This window comes from Dasypus novemcinctus, chromosome 13, assembly GCF_030445035.2.
Source record: "Dasypus novemcinctus isolate mDasNov1 chromosome 13, mDasNov1.1.hap2, whole genome shotgun sequence".
NCBI lineage: Eukaryota > Metazoa > Chordata > Mammalia > Cingulata > Dasypodidae > Dasypus > Dasypus novemcinctus.
This window is the reverse complement of record NC_080685.1, coordinates 5310218-5329610: the sequence shown is the minus strand read 5'-3', so window position 1 is coordinate 5329610 and position 19393 is coordinate 5310218. Positions and strand designations below refer to the sequence as shown.

The following is a 19393-nucleotide window of genomic DNA, read 5'->3' as shown; positions in this document are numbered from 1 at the left end:
AAAAGAGCAAAAACAAGAACAGAAAGAAAAAAGGAAAGCAAAGAATTTATTTGAATCTGAATTCCACATGGCGAGTTTTATTTGGCAGTGTTCAGGGCCAGGAATGTGGTGTGCTGGTAAATGCTTAGCACCGACTTAATGGAGGGACACTGTGTGTGTATATACACCCATATGCACAGGTATGTGAGTTTATTACATACTGTATGGATATAAACCACATGTAGCACAAAATTTACAAAGAACAATAAAATATACAACGTACTAAATTAGCCAACTTATTCTCACAGAAAATTTTTGTCAATTTTTGCTGAACTTTCATTACAAAGCCAACCTATGGGTATAGCTGCCTTATGAGCAGTTCCAACATGACAACTGGTTGGTATTTCTGTTTACGTTAAAGAGTAAGGTGGAAGTGATACGAGAGACATATGTAAGGACATCACTGGTTTGTCCCGATGGGAGTGGCTGCTCAGTCGCACAGCCAATACTTTTTGAAGAGTGAAAGAATATTTTCTCCTATTTTTGTCCTATTCAAAATGTAGTGGCTATTGACACAACAGGCTTTTAAATTTAATCTGCATCATTTACATTTCCTCTACTTTCTTAAGTCTAAACTATCAATAAAACAAGGAAGCCCCAGTTTATTTTGTTTGCCCGTTTCAGTGATGCAAATACTCTCACCATGGCCAACTTCGCGCTACGGTGTCGTCACTCAGCACAGAGGTGGAAAGAGACACACTGTCATAGGCCACTACGTAGCATTTCCAAACACACACAACAGATATTGTTCATTGCAAACACACAGAGATAATAGGAAAACGAATCAGAATTAAGAAGTGATATGCTTTGAGTATTTACCATCTTTGGTTTTAATATATTTAACTGTAAGTTTGTATGATTTCATTTTGAATAATAACTGTTTAACAGCCAGTTCACAAACCTCCTGAAAACTTATCACTGGCTCTCCTGAACAGGTATGTGCTGGCTCCAACAAACCACTGGATAAGAAGGAAACCAAACAGGTCAAAGAAAACAAGGGACAATTCTAACGAATTCTGGGGTTATCAGGTGTAGGAAACACATGACTGGGGTGGATATCAGATCTTCCAGCATCCTGTCCAAATTGAAAACTTAAAATTTAGCTGACATTTGAGAAACTTTTGTAATGATACGGGGTTCCTGCAACCTGGTATCCTACGCCAGAACCCTATGGAATTCTCTAAATGAACACACCCCTGCTATGGAACTTGTAGAATGGATCAGATCCCTAACACGTGTGTTCCCATGGGAACCTTGGGATGGCAATTATTTATTTAGCTGACACAGCACTCACACCTTGCCTTAGCCCTTTTCACTGCATTTCAAGTTGTGTATGTCTCAATCTGACTTCAAGTCTTTTAAGGGCAGAGATCAGAATTGAATACCCCAAAAGGCTTTCCAAGCTTGTGCTCAGGGAACCAGAAATCAGAAACTCCAGAATACGTTTTTTGGAAGGAATGTACTATTTCAAAGCATTCATCAAAGTAGTCTGCTGATAAAAACCAGAACTTCATTGTAGTTTCTTACACTTACAGTCAATCGCAATTATGTTTTCATTTTGAACTAAGATTCGTAGTGATGGGTGAGAGGAGAATTTGAATGGAAAGCCACAATCATTTTATCATTTAGGGCTTCTAAAGGCTTTAATCCAGCTTTGGTTATTCACTTTCGTATAAGCCCTCAGTTCTCTAGTAAATTTTGGCCTTGGGTGTAAGTATTTAATCCATATTTATCAAATACTTATAAAATTAAAATACAGGCAACAAACACTGTGCAAAGTCTAAGAATATAATCTTAGACTGCCATTTTAGGAGCTGGGAGAGATTCTTTAACACAAAGCTCCTCAAGGTGTGAAATTTCAAAGTCAGTGATTCCCTAACATATACAATTTAGGACTTCAAAATAATATCCAAGTGTTTTAAACTGAGGTATTTATATCTAAGAATACGAAACTCCAACGAGAGAATGGCAAACGAAAACCCCAACTACAATGGAGTCGTCACTATTGGGACATTACAAAGATCATGTTTTTCTAAGTTTTAGTGACTGCAACGTGAGGTTATCCTTTTCCTATAAAGTTAACATAAGAGAAAAACTAACAGAATGACCATAAAGTCCTAGAGAATAATAAAAGCAAAACAGCTGAGCCTGTGATAGGACAGAAATTCAGTAAAGAATGGCAGAAAAACGGAGGCGGTATTCAGACAGCTGAACAGGAGTAAGAAGACGAACCCAATATACACTTCATTGGGTACGTTTCTGAAGAGCCTCTGGGCCCTTCGTGGGCTCTCTCTCTGCTCTACCTCTGAAATGTCGGTGTTTCCCAGGACTCGGTCCTGAGCCCCCCCTTTTTCCCCACCCTCGGCACTGCTGGGCAGCCCTGCTCCCTCCAGGGGTCGGTGGCTACAAACCCTGCGCTCCTCCATGGCCTCACCCCTGAGCTTCTCCTGCTCTGGCACTACTAGGGGTGCTGGGTGCTCACCTGGTGCGTCTGTCTAGGTTTCCTCTGGAAACCTCAGATTCCACACGTCCAGGGTCCACATGGCGACATCCATCAGGCTCTTCCCTTCCCTGGACCTCCTGTCTCTAGAATCGTCCTGCCTCCCCAAAGTAGTCACCCAGGCTAGAAGCCCCCCACGACCTTGCAGTTACCCTTGGATCACTCACAAGGTTCTACCGCTCTTTTCCCATTGCTTCCAGCAGGACAACTCCACACTTACTCAGTGTTAACTGCTTTGCCTGCCTGTTCGTGCCGCTTACTCTTTTAATCCAGCCTCCACAAAGCAGCACAGTTATCATTGCAAAACACAAAATGTATTATACCGTCTCTTGCTTTAAATACTTCAGGGACTTCTCATCTTCTTCTGAATAAAGATTAAATATTTTCTAAGAAACATAAGGTCCTTTACAATCAAGCATATCAGTTTCATCTCCCAATGTTACCCAACTCTTATTCCACACTCCAGTCACTGAACTTATCAAATGCCACGTTCATTTGCAATTCTAGCTGAACTTTACATGCAAACCTCTGTGCTTAGAATGCCACTCTCCTCTCTGCAAATTCCAACTCTTCATAAACCAGCTCAATCTTCTACTCCCCTAAAAGAACTAATAATTTCAACAGCAACCAGTAAAGAACGTGATCAAATCATTTACTATATTTAATTGTGAATGTGTTCTGTGCCTCACATTATTCCACGAATATCTAGAGTAGAGACTTCCCTGCTCACCCTTGCATTCCCAAGATTTAATGCAGCAGTGGCAGGCAGGCTTGATATATCTATTAGCAAAGGAAATGTGAGATAATTGAAAATGATCTCATCACTTCAAACAACAGCTCTAGATGGACAAGCCAACAACTAACATTCTAGAACTTTAACTCACATTTATTCAACCATTACTAAGTTTCAGGTACATGCTGTCCACAGGAAGGGGGAAGGCAATAAAAAAATGTATGGGACATAGACGTATAAACCAGAACTACAATTTTACCAGCCACTCATTCAGGAGTCATAAAGCAAAGGATGCACTGCCCTTGAAGCCCAAATGTGAAAGTCTGAAGTTCTTTCATCAACGCCAAAAGGAGAAAGACCCTGTTTCTGAATTGATTGGGTTCTGTTGGCGCGAGGCACTCCTGGTTAGACCACGTGGTGGCACGAGGCACTCTAGCTGGGTCTGCTATAAATGAGGCAGAAAGAGAGAGAGAGAGAGAGAGAGAGAGAGAGAGAGAGAGAGAGGGAGAGGGAGACACGGGCACACGGAGGAAAGGGAGCCACAGGTTTGACCCTGCTGTGTGAGAGAAAGGACTCCAGGTTCACCCACAGCTGAGCTGCAAGGGGAAAAGTCCCAAGAGATGAGAAAAGAGGCCTGAAAAGAAAGCGGTGCTATGCCTGGCTGCCCACAGCTGGGCTCTGAGCGATGACGCTGGAGGGAAGGCAGGGACTCTGTCAGAGCTCATCTGCCATCCTGCCTCACCAAGTCAGCGGCAGCTGATCCTGGTGAGAAAGCATCCCTGATGATGCTTTGATTTGGAACATTTCATGGCCTCAGAATTATAAGCTTTTATCCTAAATAAAAATCCATTATAAACACCAACCCATTTCTGGTACTTTGCATCGGCAAGCCTTTGGCAAAGAAAAACAAATATTAGATCCCAAAACCAGGTATATGAAATGGAAAAAAATAGCTCAATTTAAAGACGGCCTATCACCCAGTGTAAATCATTTCACTAATTGCGAAATAACCACACTGAATGGACACATTTCAAAAACTGAACCAATTGGGAAATTGATGCACTGTAAATAAGATGTAGGAGAAATACTGAACAGGCACCAGGAGGCTTGATTTCCACTCCGCTTTGGCATGGATTTTCTGTGAGCCCTTGGTTAAATCACTTCAGTGTCTCCCGGCCTCTCTGCTCTCTGCTCCAAGAGAGACAATAATCTCTGCACTAGTTTCTCTAAAGACTGCTGAAAGGAACAAGGGAGTTAACAGTTGTGAAAGTGTTCTGAAAAAGAAAACAAAACCATTTTATAAATATAAAAAAACACCCCAGTTAATATGATTACAAAACAGGTATTAAATGGTTCTTCACAAAGCAAAAAGGTGGTGCCTCTTCTAGTATGCTTGCTTATTTCTCCTGAAGGTAAAATCATCTTCCTTATAAACTGGAAAGCTAGAAGTATGCAATGGAAGGTAAACAAAGCTCAAATTTAGAATTTGTTATTTCTTCATTCACTTACCTAGACTGTCAAAAAGCACATATGGAACAGTAACCACGAAGAGAAGACTGTAACAAAGCAGGATGTGAGGTGCTATGGAAGATTCAACAATCTCTGAAATGGTCCCTACCCTCAAGATGATCACAGTCTAAACAGACTGGCAGATATACAGTGTGATAACAAAGAGAAGGCTGTGCACACACACACACATACACACACATATGAAGATAAGGGACGTAAAATCCAAGCGTGGTTTCACATAGGATTTAGAGAACATATGCATAAATGACTACATAAATACAAACAAAGCCTACTATAGCTCACGGAGCAGCAGCCAAGCTGTGGTGTCCTTCAGGCCACAGCCGTAGCTACGATGACGGCAATGCAAAGTGTGGAAAGACTTTACCCCCATCCTTTTAGCCATGCTAAAAAGAATATTTTCAATGGCAAACAAAAAAGTTGTTAGGTATGCTGGCATGGGTGGGGGCAGGGAAGTGTTTAGAAACAGGTCAATTATTTTACAATATAAATCAGCAGAGACTGAACTATCAAGCCACAGGGCAATGAAGAAATTATTCACACATAATTCAGATAATGAAAATCTCCAGGTCCTCATGTAGGAAAATCTGCCTAAAATTTCATAGCTGGGGAAAAACTGAGTAAAGTTTTTAAATGTTCTGTTATGTGCTAAAAATAAGTCAGTATCTGAGTGGGAAGATGTCTACACCAAATAAATACACTGCTTTCTTGGAGTTAGTTATACTTGAATTAATTTCCATATCACAATCTCTAACCACATTCGTTTGTCACTAACTCACTGAGTGTCATTGGGAGCTCACCGTTTATTTGGATCCTTTATCAAGAGCCCTGAAAGCAATGACTTTGCGTCTGAAGAGAGTGTTCGAGGGAATTTAATATCCTCCATTAATATTAGTTCAAAAAGTTTCTCATGATCCTGGTTGTAGAAAGGCAGCCTGCCACACATCATCTCATACATGACGACCCCGAGGCCCCACCAGTCCACTGCGCGGCCGTAGTCGTTGTCTTCTAACACCTAAAGGGGGAACCAGTAAAAGAGTGCAATCATTACAGGATTCCTCAAAAAACATTAAGGTTTCTACAAAAAAAAAAAAAAAAAAAAAAAAAAAAGGATCGCAACCTCCAAAGCCCAGGCAGGCTGAGATGCTGGCATTTAAAGTATGAAGCATCCTTCAAAAGATACGTGAAATGACCAGAGGACAGATAAAGGGACAGGTCCTCCATCACAACATGCAAAGCAAGGGTGTAAATGCGCATCCTGCGGAGCAGGGCAAGGGTCTGCCCGGGCTGCTGCCCGCAGGCCTATTAATCTCCCGTTCCAGGACGACCGGAATCAGCCCGGACTGGCTAAAGGCATGTCAGGTACTTTGCACTTTCTTGTACTATACAGAAAAACTAAGCAATACAAATTCAACAGTGGAAGACAGGAGCAGGCAATGGCGGGCCACGGAGAACGGTGCAGGGCGGATGACCACCAAAGGAAACAGAGAGCTCCTGGGGCCGCTACAGGGCCAACTCTTCCAGCAAGTATTTAATCAAGAAAGTTAATATAAAAGTTCGGGTTTCAATAAAATTTAGTATCAAATGCTTTAGTCCCTTCACATTAAAAATCTTTGTTACACACAAACAATAGAAACCATGTATTTATCTTTGTGTGGTACATGTCCTTGTATCTCTTTCCCACAATACATTACATGCAAAATAAGTTTAGTAAGAAATTATATGACAGTACCAATTAGGCTATGTTAGAGCAATCTGCTGAAACTGGAATTTATAGCTTGACATTTATCCTGGAAAAAAACTGGTCTTTACCTTTTCATTAGATTTGTTCCATATCCAATGGAATTTTCAATATTTTATTTTAAATAACTATATTTGAATAATTTTAAAGCTTACTTTATTTAATCCTATCATCTTAGGGGGAATGAGATCAATAAAAATAGATGCATGAATTTTTCAATTAAAAACTCATTTTACCTCACTACATAAGAGAGAGAGAATCAGATGCAGAGGAGGGTAAAACTCATGTTCTAAACTGTCTTGGTCTAAATTAATTAAATACTTTGATGATTACTCCTATATAGATTTTATTGAAAATTCACCAATAATTTTGAAAAACTGCAGATAATACTTTTGACAAGTAACATTCTGCATACCTACAAATTCTATAAAAGGAACTTTGGTAGACAGGGTACTTAAAAAAATGTAAGACATAATTTCAAAACCAAAATTACATTACTTTAAAGCTCTATTCAGTATATGTTTTAGGAAAGCTATGAAATGATTCAATTGTATCGTTTATTCTGGACTCGAGAAGACAGGAACACAGGTCCAGTTCCTATGTTTTCACAAAAATCCTTTTATAATTCACAAGCAAAATATTTTCTGTCTGAACAAAACAACAAATTCTAGTTTTCATCTTTAGGCAAAAATATTTCAAATTTCCATTTGTTTGAAAGAAGTAAAAGAGAGCAAATAGAAAACAAGAAATAACCGAAAGCAACAGAAGGAATTCTACTGTGTACTTAAGTTAAAGGAAGTATTGTATATATAATTTTAAAATACCAGTGACTCTTAAAAATTATGATGCTGATTCAAGAACATATCTCACAGCCAGTTAGGAAGAATGTACTGTTTGTGGGCCTTTGTCTTACTGATAAAGGATTCTACCTAACAACAAAAATGTACAAATCTAAGTAACCTTTTACTGCATTCCTACACCACGAACAGAAGAGTGGCACACATGCACAAAGAGCCAAATGTGAATTTTAACCTCTTTTTTCATAAAACCATAAAAAGCATAAAAGCTGGATTAACTGCCTCCCGAACCCACATTTCACCAGCCGGGTTCTCATCCCCAGCTGGCAAAACTGGCAATCCTTTATTTTTGTTTAAATACCTGGTTTGCAGCCAGAAGGGAAAGTGAATACATAAAAAAAAAACCATTTTATTTTTTTACGAGAAATAAGCAACTGACAAAACTGCATTGTAAAAGAATCTGATATTAAAATAAAATATTTTATTCAGCTTTGTAAAATGAACACTGATTCTCAAAATAGGTGGCTTTGCTTCTGAACATAAGTGTTTTCATTGATATATAGATATGTAATGCTATAATTAGAATTGTTAGCTATATCGTTTTACACTGAACGACTTATTGAAATGGAAACTTAAGCAATGCTAAAGAGAAAACACCTTAACAACTCAGCCAGTCCTCTTTACCAGACAGTCTTTGGTATCAATTAAAAAGAAGGATTTTTGCTCAGATACTCCTAACCTCCAAACAGCTAGAAGCTGAAATACACAAGAAATAAAAATAAAATTGATTACAAAATTCTGCACATGGATATATAATATAAAACATGTTCCCACTGTTCATAGAAAATTCTCTCCTTAAATCCAAAGTATTACAAAACACACTACTTTGAATTATTATAAAAATCCCAATATCAAATAAACTAATTCAAATGCAATCACATTTTATATTATTTTTAGAAGTTAATTTTCCTTCCTTACTCAAAGAACTTCTCTTTCCAAAATACCACTACCATATTAAATTTAAATTCATTTATTCTTCGTGTTACAATTCTTCTGCCTACTTCTGGTGATATTTTTTCTAGCAAAAAGGGTAATTTATTTCATGGTTATTATTGAGAGTTGATCCAAAGTAGAGGTACAACAACGGTAAAGTACATGTGAATGCCATTAAAATGCAACTTAAATAACTTGGATATAAATACAGATCAAAACCTGCTTCTGGAGAACTAATCAGTAAAAACCTTGTCTTGAAGAGTTAATACAAAGAAGGTGACTCTTTTCCTTAAAACCAATTAACTGCCTTTCGAATTAGATATGAATGCAGACATTTAGTATTTTCTTTTCTCTCTATTGCCCTTTGTAATCACACAGTTGCTTTACTTTAATATTCACATTTAACACAAATGCCCAAAGATAAAGAATAAGGGGATTTGTAGCACAGAAAGAAATATAAGTGTTGTAAACGATGAGACATCACATCAAATAAAAACCCAAACAGAGGACAAGCTCAAGAAAACACAGTTGCATTTCAATTTTCCCACCAGGAGCCAGAGATGGCTTCACTGTCTGATACAATAAAACCTAAGATTCAAGGAGACCACAGTGATAGTTGAGGTGGACACTTCCATTTATAAAACAAGCAGGTGAATTAAAAAAAAATCACCATGACAGCTTTTGAATAACCATTCAAATAACTAATTAATGAGAAACATATTAAACAAGAAACTATGTATTTTTAAATGATAGCATGGTTTAAAGTTCCCAATATGAATATTTATTTGGCAATTGGGCATTTTCAAAACATATATTCACTTCTGAATTCTGTTACCAATTAGGACTTTCTGGGGCTGAAGGGCACCCTCTCAGCTGCTGGCGGGGCCACACAATGCACCAGGGCAAGCGACTGTAGGTGCCTACCGATGGCCTGCACTGGCTTATTGCTCCATCAATAATCCTGACAGAACAGATGGGGAAATTAAACATCTAAACAAACTGTCTGTACACCTATGTTGTGAAAGTAAACTGCGAACTTGTATACACCAATTTACGGCTAATTCAAAAAAATTTTTTTTCTGGTAACCTTACATTTCAGGTAACTGATAGGTCTGTTTCATATATGAACACACATCTCTACACTGTATCAATTATGGAAGCCCTTCATATAGTCTAAACATCACAGATATTTGCTTTTAAAAAAGGACCTATTAATATTCTAATTCAGGTTTTAACATGCAATTTCAGAAGAAGCATACATTTCATTCATAAGAAGTACTAACTCCCTCTTCTTCGTAAATGTTTATTTTATTACCAGTTTTCAACTGCTCTAATAATTCTTAAGAGACTAGAACTGTAAATGCCATTTGCTGTGGATTAGAATGCTGCAATCTTTATGGGCATTTCCCAGCATGCCTATAACAAATACACATAGCTGACACGATACTTTAAAAAACAAACTCTGGCTTTAACAAACAAAATCTTTGAACAAGCAAAAGCTAAAACTATATAATGCCAGTGATTAAATCATACTTATATCTTCCTAGAGATTTCTATGCTTCCTTTTTATCCTGAAGCAACAGACACTATGGGGTTCCAAGAACCTGGGCCTTTACAAGCCAAGTAAAAACAGCCACAGGAAAATACTACAGGTAATCACTAGTGTTTATACTTAGGTTTAGTCTTGTATATGTGCCCATGCTTCAGAGAATTTAAAAATAAACCTTGTGCCTAAACTAGCATCATATCAAAGAACTGAATGCAACTATTCTGTTAAAACCAAAAGACCATACATACACTTTGGAAAGATCTTTAGAAGAAAAACAGCTACTACAAGAACTGACAGACCTACAGGTAAGTAAAACTGTTACTTACAAGCACTGGTAAGCATTAACATGGAACAAAAATGTTGGCTCATATTTAAATAGCCAATTATGGGACAAAATGGAATGGTTTAAAATATTATCCATCAACAGTATAAAAGAGCACTGTAGTAAAGAAAGAGGTTAAATATATTCAATTCAGTATGAAGCCAGTTTATAAGGACAGTTATAAATCCTTAAATATGACTCCAAACTCTAAGTTCAGATAGATGTATCTGAACTAACCACTATGCTTCTTTAGTCATTTTTCCCCTTTCATGTATTTGATTAGACCCTTTTGGAACTATCAGGAAGATGAGGATTTTCAAAAAAACTTTGGGAGGACAGGTGTTATATGATTTATGAAAAATTAAATAAAATAGGATTACACACAGTTTTAGAACCATTTTTCATTTTACAAAAAGTTTAGAAATTCTAAGACTAACTTCACAATCTGTTGGAATATAGTAGAATTTTGTCTGAGGGCCAATCAAAATGTCACTATGTATGCTACTACTTTTACCTACAGATTAAATGTGCAAACATGTAATTCTGGCCTCATTCGTTTCTTTTATAATGTCCTAAAGAAAATACTGCCAAGGCCAGCAAAATGATACCCTTTTACATTTATTCTTTGTTGGACTTAAAATAAATAAGCAAAATTCCATTTCAGGTATTTAAATCAAGTTAGGTTCTAACTAGTTTCCCCTCTTATCCTACTCTCATACTAGCATTATCTTTACCCTTAATTTACATGATTCATTCAACTTATTCTAAAGAAATAAATGCATATCTCTGCCTTTAAATAGATAATTTAATTTTTATTTGTGCTATTATCTATACAGGATTAAATTACTTTGAACAAATCTTTGTATCAAAATAGTTCTTAAAATACTCTGATCTAACTACAGATATTTCAAAATATTGTATTATACTAAAAATATTAATAGGTTTCAAAAGAAAAACGAATAAAATTATAGCACTGCATGTTTTCTAAAAAAGGTGTTCTGAAAATTAAGAATGCATAAACATTCAATGCATTTTCAATCACTGAAATCAAATAACATTAGACGTAATAAAATTACATTTTTCTACCTAGCAACCAATAACTAGATACTATATATTTCCCAACAATCAAGTCATTTCTTGCAATCTTTTTGTTAGTTCTAACTTGATTATCAAATAGTTTTTATTTTTACACTATTACAGAAGTGCATTTCTCTAGGTTTCCAAAACCACCTTATTCAACCTTCCCCATCTGTCACCATCTGCTTCTTTTTAGCATGTACTTTTTGTGTGATCACATAAGCATGTGAAAAATAACGAACATTCAGATGATTATCTGCTGGTACATTTGAGGACTGGGCATAATAAAAGTGAACTGCCAAAATGTACTTAACACTTTTAATTTTGTTGGGTCTTGCATGTAAGCTACATTTGATTTTCAAACTGTTTTACAGTTGGAAAGTTGATCAGGTACTGCTAACTCAAGAGCAAAGCTGAGACTCAAAATAATTAGCACTGCATAAAATGGTTTGTATTCAATGAGAGCCAAATTAAATAATAAAATTTAACAGTACAAATTTATGTGTAATTTCAAATTTCTTTTATAATTTCTAGGTGTGAAAATACAGTATATATTACAAAAACAAAATCACCTCAAGATATTTTATGGTCCTTAAATTACTGTAGGTCAAGTTTATTTCCTCCTTTTGCTTACATATCTTAAAAGAGAAAAAACACACTCACTTAAAACTGTACATACTAATGCATTTTTTAACAGAGTTTTAACACATTAAAGGCATAATTTATATGCCTGGTAGGACTGTATCTTTGCACCTCAATAAAAACAAAACTTGATTTTTCCTTTAACAATAAATAACAATAAAGATCTGTAACTGTTCCAGAGTTGGGAAATTGCCATGTAAGCTCCATTCTTCATCAAAAGAGGAAACAGAATAAATGCTTTTCTAAATCTTTTTTTTATCAAAAGGCATATTTAAAATATAAGACATCTTTTCTGGTGATCTTTGCACTGAGAAGAAACAAAATAATTTAAGACTTAGGTTTGTTTCAAACTCTATCAATCTGACATGTTGGATATTTAATAAATTGGTTTTCAGCTGATTTCTAACATTTTTTTAAAATGTTTCTTTGAAATACCCTTCATCTATCTTTTAACAGCATTTTCTACCAGACTGAAACTGTTGAAAAGGTACGTGATGACCAGCACTAGATGAGGTGTGGACTCAGCAAGATCCCTACTCCGTGAGTAAAGAAGCTCTACGGAGCAGCAGACAGTGAGGCACTCGCTGGACAGCTGTGCCTGAGTGTGGCTCCAGGCTGGTAAACTCCTACTCTATTACTATCAAGTACAGGCACCAGGATTTTCAGGGTTCACAGGTGGTAAGCATCCCCCTGAAGTAGAGGGGAGAGGCTGGTCTCCACTCCTGCCAGGCCTCCCCAGCACTGGCCAGTGCCTGCCCTCATCCTCGGGATCACATCTCACTCCTCTGCGAGCTGACCCTACCACGTGCCCGTGTGCCCAGACCCAGCTCCCTGCCTCCTCGAGAGCCCTTTCCTCCACTCCAGGAGAAGAGAACTCGAGAGAAGCACATGGCCTTAGTAAACAGCAAGCCACCTGAGCGCAAAATCCATTGCTTCAATCTATGCAGTCCAGCACCTAACATAATGCCAATACCTAGTAAATATTCAATAATATCTGTATAATGAGTAAGTATCATTTGCACCCCAACGGTCCATATGGAGACGAGAATAAAGCAGTTAAAAATTCTTGTCTTTTCAAATGAGGGCAAACATTCAACGTTACCCTGATTTAACAAAAAGAGTATCTGATACAAATATTGAACTTATAAGAATTAAAACTGCAGAGTTAGTTCTTTCAAGATTTGTTTTCCTTGAACAGTAACTGCAGTGATCACTCTCCCATAGGAAGATAAGGTGTCGTTAACTTATGACTCAGCATGTATCAACCATGGGTATAAAAGCTGCCTTTAAAGAGCAGAATTTTGCAATATTAAAAATAAGGAATGCAAAAATGTTCACCATCTTTAAAATGAAATGGATAATTTCTTGTGAACTGTAAACTTTCTATTTAGAAACAATCAGCCTCTTCTTGCACTAAATTCTTGGTTTTGTTCTTCAGTTGATGACATTTGCATAGAAAACAATATCTTTGTTTCTTAGGAGATCATCTGCTTCTGAAATTAGATGTATTTATCTTCTTCAGAAATAATTTCCCCCTAATTGTGACACAACTAATTTTGTTATTCTAAATATGGGATATCATCATCCATGGAAAATGTATAGTAGGGGTAATTGAACTCCAGAGAAACAAAGAATTTGTTTGTCATGACATTCACAAAAACAATCCTATTCTAGAAAATATGATCTTGTATTTGAATAAACAAGAAACAGTGTTTCTAAAATTTTACCTAATTCAGTCATAAAAATGGAGAATTTTAAACTCTAATAGATTTTGAACATGAAAATGTTGTGTTTTCGCAGTCCCAAGAAAGTAATAGTTGAAAATTTACTCTACATTAACACTTATTTACAATAACTCAGCTTTTTTTTTTTTTAAGGAGGTACCGGGGACTGAATCCCGGAACTTGTACGTGATAAGCAGGTGCTCAACCACTGAGCTACACCTGCTCCCCTAACTCAACCTTTTAAAATGTAAATTCAATCCCTAATTATAATAAAAGAATTATTATAATAATAAGCAGGTATGAGTTAATATATGTATATATAAGAAATTCTGGTATTGTGACTTTATTACTACTCTCTTTTGATTACCCTTTTCTTATTGAACGTTTACGAAGCATCCATTTTTAAACTTACAATTAGTTACATCTATAAGTGGCCTTGACACTGATTTTTTTTTGTCCATGACATTGTCAAAACAGTACAAGTGGGCTTTAGAGTCAGATGGACCCAGTTAGAATCCTGAGCCTATCTCAATATCCTTAGCTGTTATGTTCGCTGTGTCTATCACGCAGAATATGTTAAAAAGAAATCTGCCTCTCAGTTCCCTCATCTTTTAAAAAATCAGGTTTAAAACTTATTCCAAATATTAAATGAGCTAATAGATGTAATAACGCACTATAGCATGTGGCACATAGTAGATAATAAACAGCAATTCTCAGCCATCGAAAATTAGCCCCTCCGTGTCTGGCTCTAGCTACACTAACACTGGAATTTGTAGGAAAAATTGAGCGTGTCCCTGCCTCAGGGGTGTGCCCCCACCCATAGGGTAAGGACTGCTTCAACAAGTAGACGGGAGAAACGGTGCATGCCACTGCTGAAACGAGGTCATAAAAGAGACGCACACACAAATGCCCATAGCTGCATTATTAAAATAGCGAAAAAGTGGGAACTACCCAAATATCTAGCAACTGCTGGATGTATAAGCAAAATGTGGCATATCCATACAATGGAATATCACACAGCCATGAAGAGAACGATGTACTGATACACGCTATGACAGGGATGAGCCCTGAGGACATGGTGCTCAGGGAAGAAGTGGACAGGAAAGGCTGGGTCATCCGGGCCCTTTCATAGGAAATATCCAGAACAGGCAAATCCTTAGACAGGGAGGACATCGGGGATTACCAGGGCCTGGGGCAGAAGAGAGGCGAAGGGCGAGAACTGCTCAGGGATACTGAGCTGCTTTAATGCGGTGATGAACATATCCTAGAATTAGATAGTGGTGACCGTCATACAATTCTGTGACTATACTAAAAATCACTGAATTGAACACATTAAAGGGGTGAATTTTAGGGTATATGAATTATACCCCAATAAAACTGTTATAAAAGTATACTATGAAAAAATACATATATATAATATATACACACTTTAATTGCTAAAATACTTCCTGATGGTTTACAAGGGGAAAAGAAGAAGGCGATGCCATTTCCACTTCGTTCCTCGGGACATTCACTTTTAGAGTCAAGGACACAGGGCCCACTGCCCTGCGGCCACTGTGCTGTGGGGAAGCCCAGGCCACATGCCAAGGCTGGGCTGGGTGCTTCTGTGAACAACATTTGCTACGGTCGCACCAGCCCACGTCAGCTGCCAAGCATGTGGGTGAAGCTGCTTCCAGACGCTCCGTGCTCCAGCCTGGCGCTGTGCGCTGTGGCCCTGCACATCACCGTCCCCAAGGTGAAACAGCCCATCCGCTGTCCTCTCAGGATTCCAGACTCAGAGGCTGTTTTTGGGGAGTTTGTTATACAACATTAGTAACTGGAACACTATCGTAAGTAGCCATGACATGGCTCCCTTTCCTTTATTTTGCTTTTTTCTTCTTTATAGCACTTATTCATTACATGACATATTTTTATTATGTCTCCCCATGCTAGAAGCAAGTTCTCTGAGAGCAGGGTCCTTCTTCTGTCTTGTTCCTATAACCACATCACCCAGAATAAGGTGCACAGTATTAGAGTAGATACAGAGTAGATTCACCATACATATTTGCTGAATGAACAAATGAATTGTTGTGGTTTTCTCAGCCTGGGAAGAAGTTAGAGCTTTCTTTGACATGAATTCCAAAATGAACCCACTGTCATTTCATTAACCTTACCAATGAAACAATTTCCTATAATTAAGTACCAAATACAAGCACCAGCAATACTACAAAATCAAAAAATCATTGTTTCTTTTATTCTAAGGGAAGCCCAAGATGATTTATAAAACTGTAATCATTCAATTATTCTATGTTAATGAATGAATTAAAATGGGCATGACCAAGAAATGAAAACTACATGGTCAAGAAATAAAAATTGACTTAATCTACTAATATAGATAGGACCTTCATGCTCATAAAGTTTAGAAAAATTAATTTCTATATATTCTTTCCCCTCTGATACCACATTAAACAACTGGGCAAAAGATACATTTGACTCAGGTTGAAATCCACCTAACCATAGTAGGTACCACAATTAAAAAAAAAATACTTTGCAAAACGTTATGTCAAGATTAATTTTTCCTATGAATGGAACCAAAGCCTACCTCTGGGGCCAGATATTCTGGTGTACCACAGAACGTTTTCATGGTGGCTGCGTCTGTGATCCCTTCTTTGCAAAGTCCAAAATCTGTAATTTTTATATGGCCATCTTTATCCAGCATCAAATTCTCCAACTGTATATTAAGAAAAATGACACAATGTTTTATCGTCTTGAACAACAGAAAAACACTGTTTTGAAAAATGACTGACTGTTGAGTAAGAGTCGTAGTGAAACAGAACTTTCAGTTCCGACAAACCTAGCTTCCTAATTTATGTGTGAAATAAAAAGATGTATCAAATACTTTACAGTGATAGAAGTGCTGACTTTTAAGCCAATGGGGAGCGTGCGGTGTTGAAGAGCCCTCGTGGTGTGTGCTGAGGACTAGCCCCTCTCCAACCTTCAATGCACACCATCGTCCTCCTCGTTGGTTGTTTTTAATGGAATACGATCTAGACAATCCCCAAGAGATGAGCATCTTTCTCTAAATATATACAGACAGTTTCCAACAATTCTCTTGGGAATCTATTGCCATTATAAAATATTCACTTACAAAAATGGTTTTTTTGTGGTGGTTGTAAATCAAACCTAAATCTTATGTTGTAAGGTAAGGTGGTATCCTCTTGTGCAGTTTTGTAATAAAGAAATACCAAGCCTTTAAACATAAAAAGAAAAAGAATATAAAAGTCAAACATTCCAAAGTTAATAAAAATATATAACACAAATGTTATAAAGTTGAATCACTTTGAATCGTTAAAAAAAAAAAAACCAAAGAAAATGCTATAGTCAGTCAAAAGATTTAACCAACCAGCAATATCATATTCTACAAATGAAAATTACGAAATGCAAGGGGGCAGTCTATATAAAACTACCACAATTAAAAAATAACAACAATATAACCATTTTTTTTCCTAGTTTGAACCCTGAGTTAAATTATCACCACACATAAACCAATTTCGTAATTCTACAGACCTGTATACCTGGAGCACCCTTACCTGGCTAATCATTTAGGTTCAACCTAAATGTATACCAAACAGGAAGTCCTCCTGTCCTATGTAAGAAATACACATGTGAAAGATATAAATGAGCAGGATGAATGAAAAAATTAATTTAAGGAGCACGTACTTACTCTAATCCTTAGTATGATGACATTGGAAAGTGCTTACTTGAATCTGAAGTCAGTAGTAAATTTAAAACAGAACTCCATAAAAGAACATGAACAGATCTCAATCATACAAACTGTGATGACATCAAACTCTTTGTCATACTGTCAAATGTTTTATAAACCAGAAAATAAATGAGTTACATCCATTACAGGGAAGATCAGAATAGACATAAGTCCTTTCATATGGTACGCAGTTGAACTAACAGCTCAATAAATGTTTCACGCATACCATACTTCAGAGACAGTAGGAATGAACCCTAAATAAAGTGGTGAATCTTGAAAAATTAAAGTTTTTTATCCAAATTAATTATCGTGCACTTTATGCCTCTCCCTAACCAGAACCTAGGCACACCCTCGCCTGCAGGAAGGCAGGAGTCCGGCCTGAGACAGGGACGGAGCCAGAGTCTGCCGTCCCCGCCCTCCCTGGGTGCTCCTTGCCGAGGCCTGGCTTTCTCTTCCTCATAACCTCTCTCCGTCTCTGACTCTCTCACCTTTTTCCTTTCTCCTTCGACATCGCTCTTTTCTTTCCCTCTCACTCAACCTGCCAGCATGGGAAGGAGAAGTACATACCGGAGTGTGCTGTTTTTGTCGAAGGATCATACATGTCCTGTTCCTCATTTTTTTTCAAGTTTGCTTTAGTATGCTAACATAATTTATAAAATCAAACCCGAGTTCTTAAAAAGTTTTAAGATGTTGTTAAAATATTTGCAAAATCTCTACCACACTACATAAAACATTCTTATAAAAACTTGCAGCATTTTATTATTAAACTGGATAAAGCATGAATGTACTATACACCCCATCCACCTACTCCTTCCGTGTTGGGCACTTACTATGCCGGTCCTCTTTTTGTGCTTGGAAACATAACCTAACTGTGAATACACATTTCGACATGGCCACTTTGAAGTGTCTCATACGAAATATCAAAATGTACAAACAGTTTTTTAACATAGATGAAAAATCCTGACTCCCACCTACTTCTTTACCCCCAACTCTGAAACTCACACCAAGGGTTGAGAGATGAGGGATAAGAAATGAAAATAAACGCGTGGACAGAGTAAGGGTAGGGAGCAGGTGGAAGCTTCCAGTAGGGCAGCCATCAGGTTTCCAAGGACATGGAGATCTTAAAAAGTGCTATTAAAAAAAAAGTGCTAAAATGGGACAGTTTTGGGTTAACCAAGACACTCTACCTGTTCTATAAATCACCTTTTACATTTTAATTACAGTGAAATAGGAAGAAATAAGGTAGGCCTAAGGAGTGATGGAGAAAGAGGGGGTGGGGGCATGGTGATGGGGGAAGGGAGGTTATCACATGGGACACTGAGGAGGGCAAAACGGTTCAGACCATGGGATCAAGTCAGAGCAATTCCATGTGAATTCTAGCTTCATCCCTTACTGTGTGACCTTGGGTATATTTTTAATTTCTGTATGCCTCAATTTCATCATCTATAAAACTAAGGTAAATAACAATACCAATCCAATGTGATGGTTTTAGAGAATTAAATAAGACAGCCAAGGCAGAATTGAACACACTATAAGCCTTCGATAAAAAAACTATTGTAATAAATAAACTATTGTAATAAAAAAATTTTCAAACATGGAAAGTTTAATGGCTGACTCAAAGTTATCAAAATGGTGTGTGCTCTTTTAGGCAACACTGTATTTTAAAGGAAGGAGTGAAGTTCAGTATAGGACCCCTATAAAACACTTTGCCAGTTCAATGACTTCATTAAAAATACTTTAGAAAAAAAAAACTTTCAGTACGCAAAAAGAAGTTTCTTCTGAATAAAATTACAAAACTTGTAAGTACTTCATAATTTTCAAGTAAGTTATTTTATAATAGTGTCCACATTTTTCTCCATCAATTATTTTTCTTCTCTCACCATCCTAAAATGTCATTTTGGTAAGCATGATTAATAAAAACAATTCACCTATGAAAAGTATGGACAAACAGCTAAAGATATACCACCTTAAAAATAATTATTCCCCAAACTAAACTTGCATAAATAT

The 19393-nt window shown here is 37.0% G+C and overlaps 1 protein-coding gene across 26 annotated transcripts in view; it reads right to left on the bottom strand.

Annotated features, from left to right (window-relative positions):
• AKT3 (AKT serine/threonine kinase 3) overlaps positions 1 to 19393 on the bottom strand; it is a 337190-nt gene that overhangs the window by 58152 nt on the left and 259645 nt on the right. For all 26 annotated transcript variants that reach the window (XM_071207333.1, XM_071207331.1, XM_071207338.1 and 23 more), the window contains 2 exons: positions 16226 to 16354; positions 5600 to 5814 (listed from right to left, as the gene is read on the bottom strand). In XM_071207333.1, the coding sequence (XP_071063434.1) occupies positions 5600 to 5814; positions 16226 to 16354 (344 nt within the window). The remainder of the gene's footprint in view (positions 1 to 5599; positions 5815 to 16225; positions 16355 to 19393) is intronic.